Here is a 12,652-nt window from a genome sequence, read left to right as displayed (position 1 = left end):
AAGAACCTTTGGAAAAAGTTTGTTTGTAACAGATTGACTTTGTCCCTCCTGCACAAAACTAATGTCAGTCTTTCTCCCTTTATAGCATCAGATGCTGACCCAAGGAGCAGGTAACCGCAAGTTCAAGTGCACAGAGTGTGGCAAGGCCTTCAAATACAAACACCATTTGAAAGAACACCTGCGAATTCACAGTGGTGAGTAACAGAAGTGCTGTGCTCACATTCCCATTTTGTTTCATTGGAGGGGGCTGAAACAGTTGTTTGAATTTTACACTATCCAGTTTAGAGCTTTGGGGGATGATGCACGTGCTTCATAAATTACATGGACCTGCTTTGTCTTCCTGAGACTTATGGCACCACCTATAGCACTTGTCATATAAAAAGAAGAGGAGTGCTTACAACATTTTAAAGATTGCAAGCACTGTGATTTATGACGAAATCCAAAGGCTTCCTTTTTGGCCTTTCAAAAGCTCTTCTGCCAATGAAATATTTTTTGACCTGAAGGAACTCAGCTGGCAAATCCTGAAGTATACTCATTTTTAGATACCCAACCAGCAAAGGGAAAGGTCTAGGTTTTACATAAGAGTTTCTGTGTGATATGTATTCCTAGAACCTCGGGAAATATATATTTCAGAACACCATCCTAACAAAGATCTCTTCTTTGTAACTATTTGGATAGCTCTGCCAAATATTTTATTACCAAATTGGATGCTATTCAAAGGACTAGTTGGATTGGTAGAATCAATGAAATCTCCACAGAGTTTATTAAAGCCTTGGCTACACTTCCCTTTAAATACGGTGACATCTTTATTGTGCTATTGACCACACATTAATCTAATACTGTTTAAGTAGGAGGTTGCCGATGGCAGAACAAGATTTGGGATCTTGGCTAGAAAAGGCATAGATAGCCCTCACCTTCCTCTGCTAACATCTTGAATTATGTCCTCCCAGGGTAGATAAAATGCAGAAACACTTACAGTCACATAATTCTAACCTAAGCACCTAGAATGTATAGGTACCCATTGTATTCCTTTCACCTGGTTTCACAAATTCTTGTCTTGGTAGAAAATTGCAGTTGCTATTCAATCAAAGAATTTTAATTATCATTATCAAAGAATTTTAATTATCATTTTTAGGTGAAAAGCCGTACGAGTGCCCCAACTGCAAGAAACGTTTCTCCCATTCTGGCTCCTATAGTTCACACATCAGCAGCAAGAAATGCATTGGTTTAATCTCTGTAAATGGCCGAATGAGAAACAACATCAAGACGGGTTCTTCCCCTAATTCTGTTTCTTCTTCCCCTACTAATTCAGCCATTACCCAGTTAAGAAACAAGTTGGAGAATGGAAAACCACTTAGTATGTCTGAACAGACAGGCTTACTTAAGATCAAAACAGAACCACTAGACTTCAATGACTATAAAGTTCTTATGGCCACACATGGGTTTAGTGGCACTAGTCCCTTTATGAATGGTGCACTTGGAGCCACCAGCCCTTTAGGTGTTCATCCGTCTGCTCAGAGTCCAATGCAGCACTTAGGGGTAGGGATGGAAGCCCCTTTACTTGGATTCCCCACAATGAATAGCAATTTAAGCGAGGTACAAAAGGTTCTACAGATTGTGGACAATACGGTTTCCAGGCAAAAAATGGACTGCAAGGCTGAAGAAATTTCCAAGTTGAAAGGTTATCACATGAAGGATCCATGCTCTCAAACTGAGGAACAAGGAGTTACTTCTCCTAATATTCCACCTGTAGGTCTTCCAGTAGTGAGTCATAATGGTGCCACTAAAAGTATTATTGACTATACACTAGAAAAAGTCAATGAAGCCAAAGCTTGCCTCCAGAGCTTGACTACTGACTCGAGGAGACAGATCAGTAATATAAAGAAAGAGAAGCTACGTACTCTAATAGATTTGGTCACCGACGATAAAATGATTGAAAATCACAACATATCCACTCCATTTTCATGCCAGTTCTGTAAAGAAAGCTTCCCTGGACCCATCCCCTTGCATCAACATGAACGTTATCTTTGTAAGATGAATGAAGAGATCAAGGCAGTCCTGCAACCTCATGAAAACATAGTCCCTAACAAAGCTGGAGTTTTTGTTGACAATAAAGCCCTCCTCTTGTCATCTGTACTTTCTGAGAAAGGAATGACAAGCCCCCTCAACCCATACAAGGACCACATGTCTGTACTGAAAGCATATTATGCTATGAACATGGAGCCCAACTCCGATGAACTGCTGAAAATTTCCATTGCTGTGGGCCTTCCTCAGGAATTTGTGAAGGAGTGGTTTGAGCAACGAAAAGTCTACCAGTATTCAAATTCCAGGTCCCCATCACTGGAAAGGAACTCCAAGCTGTTAGTTCCCAACAATAACCCTTCCACAAAGGACTCTTTGTTACCCCGGTCTCCCATAAAGCCGATGGACTCCATAACTTCACCATCTATCGCAGAACTCCACAACAGTGTTACAAATTGTGATCCTCCTCTCAGGCTGACAAAACCTTCCCATTTTACCAATATTAAATCAGTTGAAAAACTGGACCACTCAAGGAGTAATACTCCTTCACCCTTAAATCTTTCCTCCACATCTTCTAAAAACTCCCACAGTAGTTCTTACACTCCAAACAGCTTCTCCTCTGAGGAGCTCCAGGCTGAGCCTTTGGACTTGTCATTACCAAAACAAATGAAGGAACCCAAAAGTATTATTGCTACAAAGAACAAAACAAAAGCAAGCAGCATAAGTTTAGACCATAACAGTGTTTCTTCATCATCTGAAAACTCAGATGAGCCTCTAAACTTGACTTTCATCAAGAAGGAGTTTGCAAATTCAAATAATCTGGACAACAAAAGTGCTAATACAGTGTTCGGCATGAACCCATTTAGTGCCAAACCTTTATACACAGCTCTTCCTCCACAAAGCGCGTTCCCCCCTGCCACTTTCATGCCACCAGTCCAGACTAGTATCCCTGGGCTACGACCATACCCAGGACTAGATCAGATGAGCTTCCTACCACATATGGCCTACACCTACCCGACAGGAGCAGCTACTTTTGCTGATATGCAGCAGAGGAGAAAGTACCAGCGGAAACAAGGATTCCAGGTACTGAGACCTATCTGCTTGCTTTGAAGGGAGGAGATGAAAATTATACTGTTTATGTGCGTGTAGGGAAAAAAATATCTGTTGAAAAACTCAAGTGCTCATGTTTTCAGCAGAGATAGAAGGATCTCTTTTAACTTGAACTCTAAACTGTGTGAGCTAGACAAATAAATGGAAAAACAGCAAAACACTGCTTTGTGTGAACACACTTGCCTTAAAAAAATTAAACAGATGAAGTACTCCATCTTTTTATTTTTAAAGATTTATTTATTTTGTGAGATAGAGACCAAAGTACCACTCTGGACTATGTAGTGTCAGAGACTGAACGTTGCAGGTCAAGTATGTGGATCTTGCGATCTATCCACTGAACCAATCCCCCAATCACCTTAATCTTTATTTTTAAGTTGTATGTTGATTGATCTGTCAGCTTTTAAAACGACACATTGATAACGACATTTGGAGAAGACTCACATAGATGCTAAACGTTAGCATAGTGAATATAGTCATAAACTACTGCAGATACCCCAGTTAGAATAGTGCATGTACAAATCCAAGACATATTTGTTTTATAGAGAGCAACAAAATTTGGAGAATGCCTTTTAAAAAATGCTTGATACATTCCCATGCCTTCTTCTGTAATTTTCAAACTAGTAAGTAATATATGACTTTTCAAATACATAAACAAATATGCTTTACCATCATAGAGTTTACTTCCTGTTTGTAATATGGAAGCGTAATAGCTGTATACCTCCATAGTAACTGTTCCAGTCTTCCAATTTGCAGTACATCTGCCCTCTTTGTAAATGTATTTAAGTCCATTTAATCTTCTCTAATATTAATTAGTGCAAACATAGTCTAAGAAAACTGAACTGTGGACTACCAAATGGAAATGAATGTTATCATGCAAGTTTGTACTCCTTTCGATCAAGACAAAATAAATATCAGGAAATTTAATAATTTACTGATCCACATTCATTATTGTTCAACGCTAAAGGCTGTTTTAACATAGATAGAACACTGATAAGAAGTGTTATTAATATTCCCTATTTCAAATTAGAAAATTAAATATAAAAACATAGCTTGAGGCCTTGAGTTGGTAGACATACATTTAAATAGATTGCATAATAAATAATGATATTTTGTACCTAAATACAAAATTCAATTAAAATGGTGTTTCTGCAGCTACAGATCATTTCTAAAGTTAAACACACTGGAAATATTACCAATCCTGATATTTAATTTCCACTCATGGATATTTCCCGATGTAAAGAAAATAGAGTATTTCAGAAAAACTTAGGTTTGTCTCACCTCCAGAGTTGACTGTTTTCTGGCCTTTTAATGTTATAATATTGTAGACCGTTATTAAATCACTAAAATAAAATGGAAAAGGGGGGGGGTGGGTTAAGAAAGAAAGAAAGAAAACACAGAGCTCTTCCATTGAGAGCAAAGGTTTATACTTAAGTTGAAATGTGAGACCTCATATATCGTTCATGGCTGATAACAATTTATAAGAACTAGGTTAATTAACAGCAAGCACTTTTGAGGTTCTCCAAATGTCAGCCTATGCAAAGTTGTTTGGTATGAACACAAAGCAAAAGAGATTATGCTGAACTGTGTGATTATGTCACAGGGAGAATTGCTTGATGGAGCACAGGACTACATGTCAGGACTAGATGACATGACAGACTCCGACTCCTGTCTGTCTCGAAAGAAGATCAAGAAGACAGAGAGTGGCATGTATGCGTGTGACTTATGTGACAAGACATTCCAGAAAAGCAGTTCCCTTCTGCGACATAAATACGAACACACAGGTATGAATGACTTTGACTAGCTAGCTAGAGCTTCCCGGCCTGCTGAACATTTCATAATATTTAATGAGTACACTTGTGCAACATAAGATGTAGCATATGCTGATACCTTCAATAAGGAAGAAATAATGCTTTTGCCTAGCTCACTAGGACTTTTTTGTTGCCTGTTTATTGGATCATTCGTGTGTTTATGAGTGTGCTTGTCTTCATTACTTTCATGTTAATCTGGAAACCAAATTCACAAATCATGTCAAAGGTATATTCAGATCTCCAGGACAATGAAATAGTCATGACACAAGCCAATTACTGAAAATATCTGGGAGTTGGGCGGTAGCGCAGTGGGTTAAGTGCACATCGTGCAAAGCGCAGGGACCGGCGTAAGGATCCCGGTTCCAGCCCCCAGCTCCCCACCTGCAGGGGAGTCACTTCACAGGCGGTGAAGCAGGTCTGCAGGTGTCTGTCTATCTCTCTCTCCCCCTCTCTGTCTTCCCCTCCTCTCTCTATTTCTCTCTGTCCTATCCAACAACGATGACATCAATAACAACAACAATAATGACTACAACAATTTAAAAAAGGGCAACAAAAGGGAATAAATATTAAAAAAAAATAAAGTATCTTCAAATTCTTAAGCAGTGAAGCATGTTTATATTTAATATTGAATAATAAAAAGGTAGTCAATTTGATATTAGTTTCATCATCTAGACACCAAGTAAGCCACAATCTGGGTTAATTCTGTTGGGTTTTATCAGTATGTAAAAGAAAAGACACAAGTCAAGTCACAGAATAAATGAATTACTAAAACTATTTGTATTTGAAAGAGTATACTAAAAATTTCTAAGTTTAGATTACTTCTAATTCATGCCTTACAAGTTAGGAAGAATTACAGTTATAAGCTAATAGCCAATTCTTCCTTATCAGTAGAGATAGAGTGGGTTAACTCATCAAGATAAATTAGGTACCATAACTGGAAGCAACATTAACTCCAACTATCCAAAATCTGATGCTTAACTCCATAACAGATAGAACAACACTTGTGTTCTCTCTTTCCCTTTCCCTTCTTCCAGCTTTGACCACTATGTAACTCAGGCCTCTCCCAATCCCTATATATATTTTTAATTTTATTTATTTATTTATACCCTTTTACTGCCCGTGTTGTTTTACTGTTGTAGTCATTATTGTTGTTGTCATTGTTAAATAGGACAGAGAGAAATGGAGAGAGGAGAGGAAGACAGAGATGGGGAGAGAGAGACAGACACCTGCTGACCTGCTTCACCACCTGTGAAGTGACTCTCCTGCAGGTGGGGAGCTGGGGGCTGGAACCAGGATCCTAACACCAGTCCTTGCACTTTGCACAACCTGCGTTTAACCGGCTACGCTACTGCCCAACTCCCCCAATCCCTATATTATCTTCATTTTTTCTTCAAAAGAAATTTCATGTGCTGTACTGGCCCTCGTGAGAAAGGAATAAATACAGCATCACAATCAAACTTTTGACAAGGGAAATGATAAGAAAACTCTTATTTTAGATCAGGATATCTAGTCAAATATTTCAATGAAGAGGAAAGAACATGTCCTAACATTATTACTGGGGAGAGAGGGTGACAAAGATGCAAAAGAGAAAGAAAGAAAAGGGGGGGCATACCTGGTTAAGCTCACACATTACAGTGCTCAGGGATCCAGGTTCAAGCCCCTGATCCCTACCTGCCAGGGGAAAGCTTTACAAGTGGTGAAGCAGGACTGCAGATGTCTCTCTGTCTCACTCCCGCTCTCTCTCCCTTCTTTCTTTCTGTTTCTATTCAATAATAAATAAATAAAATATAAAGAAAGAGAGAAAAGGAAATTTGAATATAATTTGTAATTTTTTACTATCTAATTGCATCATACTTTTAAATTTTTTTTACTATTATCTTTATTTATGTATTGGCTTGAGACAGTGAGAAATCAAGAGAGAATGGGAGATAGAGAGGAAGAGAGACAGAGAGACACCTGCAGCCCTGCCTTGCCACTTGCAAAGCTTTCCCCCTGCAGGTGGGGAGCGAGGGGGTCCAACCTGGATCCTTGCACATTGTAACATGTGCTCCTTTATACTTCTAATGATTGAAAATTTACCTGGGAGGCACCTGTACTACCCTGTCTTTCCTAGTGTCAACCAGCATGTGCAAGTGAGAATATTCAGCTAGAGAGTGGGGAAGGGGAGTTGAATGAGTTCTGTAATAATAGTTGTTATAGATATTTGAGAGCACACTATTGACAAAGAGAAGTGCTTTTATTCCAGCTAACTTATTTTTTTTTCTTTCATTTTAAAACTGATGTTATTGGAGGCCAGGTAGTGGTGCACCTGGTTGAAAGCACATGTTACAATGTAGACCTGGGTTCAAGCCCTTGGTCCCCACCTGCAAGGGGAAGCTTTCCGAGTGATGAAGCAGTGCTGATGTCTCTCTGCCTCTCTCCCTCTCTGTCACCCCCTTCCCTCTCAATTTCTGACTATCTATCCAATAAATAAAGAAAAAAATAATAAAATTAAATTAAAATGATGTTATTTGCTATTCTTTCAAAGCTCCAACTTCTGATACTTTCAAGACAACCTAATTTGAATAGCAAATCTCAAGAATTTCCTTTTGTATATTACCATAATATAATTCAGTACCTGATTGAATGCACATGCTACAATGCACAAGGACCCAGATTCGAGTCCCTGGTCCCCATCTGTGGGGGGAAAGCTTTACAAGTGGTGAAGCATTGTTGCAGGCATCTCTCTGTCCCTCTCCCTATCACTCCATTCCCTCTTGATTTCTAGCTATCTCTAATTAACAAATAAAAATAATAAAAGTTATATATATATATATATATATTTCAGTATTTTTATCCAAAAAGTCCTATAAGTACAGTTGATTGTGCACACACACACACATATATAGAAGGATATTTCCAGGGAGTTGGTAGCACAGTGGGTTAAGCGCATGTAAGGATCCTGTTTCGAGCCCCCGGCTCCCCACCTGCAGGAGAGTCGCTTCACAAGCAGTGAAGCAGGTCTGCAGGTGTCTGTCTTTCTCTCCCCCTCTCTGTTTTCCCCTCCTCTCTCCATTTCTCCTATCCAACAACAACATCAATAACAACAATAATAATATCAACTACAACAATAAAACAACAAGGGCAACAAAAGGGAATACATAAAGAAAGAAAAGTATGTTCTGTAGTACTAAGTCTTATTTAAAGATATTCCAGACCTAAATTTACTTTAATATTTTAATCAACCTCCAGTGTACTTTGTATTTCCTTATTCAATGACAACAGACTCATCACTGAAGACATATTTCCCTTTCTGGTTGGTTTTGATATATAACCATATGCAACTCCACCACTTACTACAAGTATAAAGTATAAAACTATGAGTGTAAAAATTTGTAGTGAGGGCTATCATAAATATTGACTTCCAGACAATAGCTCTGTGTCTCATACACTTCATAGGGATAGACTGAAGTGAGATACTCAAAAAAGTTGACAAACACAAGTAAATATAATCAATTTGGAAAACATATTATATAGTTAAATAAAAACAAAATGTCTGTCCCCTTAAGATATGAGAACTCCCAGCAACAAGATACTAACCATCCAACGATTTCTCTGAATGTGTCATGAATTATTCTCTTGTTTCCCAGCTTTTCAAGATTCCAGTGTGTTAACTTTTTGGTCTCTTGACCAGATATCTCATAGCATTGCTATTGCCATTGATAAAGTTCCATCACAGTGGAGTTCTTTATAAATTGTCTGTCATTCTTTTATTAATGATATACTTGAAGACAGCATCCATTTTCCTTCCCTAATTGAGCCCCCATAAGCCCTTTGTTTATGTGAAGCATTAGTAACATTTTGAAAATGTATTAATATGAAGATTATTCATGAGAACAATCTGAGTTCTAAGGTTAGGGAATAAAATTGAATCATTTGACTTGTACTGACTGAACTATGTCATTGATTAAATTTATTTTCTTGGGGGTGCCTGGCGGTAGCACAGCGGGTGAAGTGCACATGGCACAAACTGCAAGAACTGGTGTAAGAATCCTGGTTCGAGACCCCCAACTCCCCACCTGCAGGGGTGGGAGGGGGAGGTCACTTCACAGGAGGTGAAGCAGGTCTGCAGGTATCTGTCTTTCTCCCACCCCCCTTGTTTCCCCCCTCAATATCTCTCTGTCCTATCTAATAACAATAACGATAGCAATAATAACAACAACAATAACAAGGGCAACAAAAATGGAGAAAGTGGCCTCCAGAAGCAGTGGATTTGTAGTGCAAGCACTGAGCCCCAGTGATAACCCTGGAGGCAGAAAAAGAAAAGAAAAAAAAAAAAAATATATATATATATATATATATATTGTTGCATCTGTGTATAATTTAAACTATCAAATAAATTGAAGAAGAAATTACAAGTCACTTATTCTCAAGATTCTACATTCTTTCACCTTGCCCGGTTTAATTTCCTAAGCAGACACCAAAGATACAATGCTTAGTTTTCTTTACTCATACCATTTTGCTTGTTTGTTCTTCCTAGTATCAGAACAGAGGAAAAAGACACCACATAAATATTGTCTTCAATAAAATTAACTATGCCAAATAAGAGCTATGAAATAAAAATCTGAAACTCCTTTTAGACACTGTTAAGAACTCATCTGTATCTCAATAAAATTTAAATTTGACTTTTATCATATACTTTCTCTACTGGGAGACACTGTGGTAGGTACTTGTAAACCTACCTTACTCATAAAAGTCATAAAAATTTCCATGTCTGGATAGATCATGTCAATCTTTTAAATAAATCATCAGTTTCATTTCCCAGTTATGTGATTTTTTTTTTATACTACTGATCTCTCATTTACTTTAGTTATCATTCTAGTTTTCTAGAATCATGAACCTTAATAGTAGAGGGAAAAAGTTTAGCCTAATTTTTTTTTTCTTCTCCTCACTCAATGTCAATTTAGATGTTTCTCTGAGTCTGGTTCATGTAGAAATTTAATTCCAGAACATCTTGATTTAAATCAGGTAAGCCAGTCCGGTGAATTAAATATATATATGTATATATATATATATATATAAATGTCAAGACAGTTCTTATTTAAGTTGAATGTATTAAATATTTATCAGTGAAACTCCTGGTGATTAGTAAATGGAAGATGTAGGTCAAAATTGCTCAGCCTTTCCCTCTCCAAATTGAACATTTTATTTTTTGAAGATTGTTAGTTCATCCTACAGAATTAATATGTTTTTATTATGTTTATTTCTCAGTGTGGAATAAACTTCCTGAAAGTCAATTGACTATAACCACAGAATATCTACATAATAGACTAGACCTTAGTGGTTATCCCCCAAATCCATTTAACAAGGCTTGAAACTTGTCCTGGAGATTTCTTGTTCTTGCTTACAGCATTACTCCATATTTTTTGCTCCCTTGGAAAAAAAGAGTCACCTCAGTTGTGATATTTATTCAAAATTATTCACACAGTAAACCCATGAAGTGTCCAAACGGGCTGAACTAGCTGAACATTTTGTGTTCCTGAGTTAAGAGGAGCAAAGGAGGTTTGCAGGAAGGTTCTACCCATGCAAAACCTTTAGCAACTAACACACCAAGAATTTTTCATCTGCAATTTCTTGTTTCTCCATTTTTCCCATGTACTCTACTCTTGGTTCATGCATGCAACTTACAACTTTGATAGTTACTGACCATGCGTCAAACAATATGAATAAGATTATCTAACACTGAGAGCTCACCATAAACAACCCTTTTACTATGCTTTCTCCTTTGGTCCTTATGCTGAGTCCACACACCAGTTCTCCAAATGGTCTCCTTCATACCAGGAAAGACCCAGATTCTCAAAGATGTTGACATGCCAGCTAGTGATAAAAGAGAGGTATGAGCCCAGGCAATCAAACTGCAGAATCCATCTTCCCGGTTTAACAATATACCACCTGCCCCTGTGAATGAACTGTCATTTGTCAGACTCCTCTTATCCTTACTTCGGATCTGATGGCATGTTTTTTCTTAAAGATGGTGTCAGTACCAGAGAGACCAACTTAATGCACAGTGACTCCAAGTTTTCTGAGAGGAAAAACTTTTGTCTTTTCTCAAAATGCTCCTCAGCCTCCCACCTTGGTGGCCTTGTTAAATGAAAAGCACACTATCCTTATAAACTCTTGGCACTCCATTGAAAATTTCCTCTCTGTTATCCAGGATGCCTCATTCAAAACATATTTTTTTAATATTTATTTATTTATTTATTTATATATTCCCTTTTGTTGCCCTTGTTTTATTGTTGTTTTTATTGATGTTGTCGTTGTTGTATAGGATAGAGAGAAATGGAGAGAAGAGGGGAAGACAGAGAGGGAGAGAGAAAGACAGACACCTGCAGACCTGTTTCACCGCCTGTGAAGTGACTCCCCTGCAGGTGGGGAGCCAGAGGCTCGAACCGGGATCCTTATGCTGGTCCTTGCACTTTGCACCACCTGCTCTTAACCTGTCAAAACATCTTTTCTTAAAGTGTGATTTGAATTACACTATTTGCTCAGACTATGAGCTATCTTGAAGTAGATTGCTAGATCTTTCTTAGTTCCAGTACAGCAACAACACAAGTCTCTTTCTCAATTTTTTCTTAATGGGAAATAACTTCTTCTTACTCTCATAGTGTGCCTTAGTACACCTATTGCCACTAAATTTATAGTTGACAAGCCAGTGAGATAAAGACCATGAATGAGATAGCATATGACAGTCTTCAGCACTTTCTAAGTAGTAGGATGCCCCAGAGGCATTCAATAACATTATTAAAGACATTTGATTACTAACTGAGATTGTATGTCACCATATAACTGAATACCTGAAGTGTGGAGAATGGGTTCCTAATCTTATAACATGACACTTAGCAAATGAAAGTGGGGTTAAAATCTAGTAATGCTAGTATTTAATTGGATTTACTAAAATGCAAGATGGTAGTAGGAAACATAAGAACATGCTTTCGTGTGTATTATGATGATTACAGACTACCCTACAGGACACATTTCTGACTCTAACTCTGGAGCATCAGTCTGATAAATTTTTTTTGACAGTTCTATTTTGGAAATAAACTTTTAAGTATGGCAGCTATGGAAGGTGTTGAAGGCATTCCAGTGCTATTTATGGCCTGGAATCAACCAGATGTGTTTAGGCTTGGCACTGGTTTCAAGTTCCAAACACTGGTTAGAAACTGCCTGGAATGCCAAGGGAAATACAGCATTCTGTAGCTGAAGAGTATTTTAACACTCAACAAGTGGTTGACATCTCAAGGAAAACTTTAGAGAGAAAACACTATTTGGAATTAGTTCAACCACCATGATAGTCATCCTTCATTGAACACCCATCGTGTTTTCAAATTATTTCTTCTCTAATTTTTATTCTTGGAATTATATGGCTGATAAGGGCTTTGTCATTCTCATCTTTCCTGTAATTTCTGCTCCTTCCTCACTTAGCAGTTGGCTTCTGCTGGAGACATACAGCCTATTTTCAAAGCAACCGTTTGTGATGTAGCTTAGCAGACAGAGGAAATTAATGCCAATACCAACAGTGGTGCCATCTTTTATCACTTTTATAAATGTAAGGGAGTTGCCTGATTTAACAAAACAAAAAAACAACAACAACAACAAAAAAAAACGCGTTCAGAATACAGGAAATTTCTTGTTCGATGGACACTTTTCAAAGTTCTTAATGAGACCATAAGCAA

The 12,652-nt window shown here is 37.8% G+C and overlaps 1 protein-coding gene across 12 annotated transcripts in view; it reads left to right on the top strand.

Moving 5' to 3' along the window:
• Positions 1-12,652, top strand: part of ZEB2 (zinc finger E-box binding homeobox 2) — a 151,171-nt gene that overhangs the window by 130,400 nt on the left and 8,119 nt on the right. For 11 of the 12 annotated variants that reach the window (XM_060178061.1, XM_007539662.3, XM_060178068.1 and 8 more), the window contains 3 exons: positions 86-194; positions 1,136-3,105; positions 4,733-4,913. In XM_060178061.1, coding sequence (XP_060034044.1) covers positions 86-194; positions 1,136-3,105; positions 4,733-4,913 — 2,260 coding nt within the window. Of the gene's footprint in view, positions 1-85; positions 195-1,135; positions 3,106-4,732; positions 4,914-9,886; positions 9,937-12,652 lie in introns of those variants that run through there. The other variant, XM_060178069.1, reaches the window with a different exon arrangement.

Source organism: Erinaceus europaeus, chromosome 18 (genome assembly GCF_950295315.1).
Source record: "Erinaceus europaeus chromosome 18, mEriEur2.1, whole genome shotgun sequence".
Taxonomy (NCBI): domain Eukaryota; kingdom Metazoa; phylum Chordata; class Mammalia; order Eulipotyphla; family Erinaceidae; genus Erinaceus; species Erinaceus europaeus.
The sequence above is the reverse complement of the archived record's forward strand: the minus strand, read 5'-3'. Positions and strand labels throughout refer to the sequence as shown.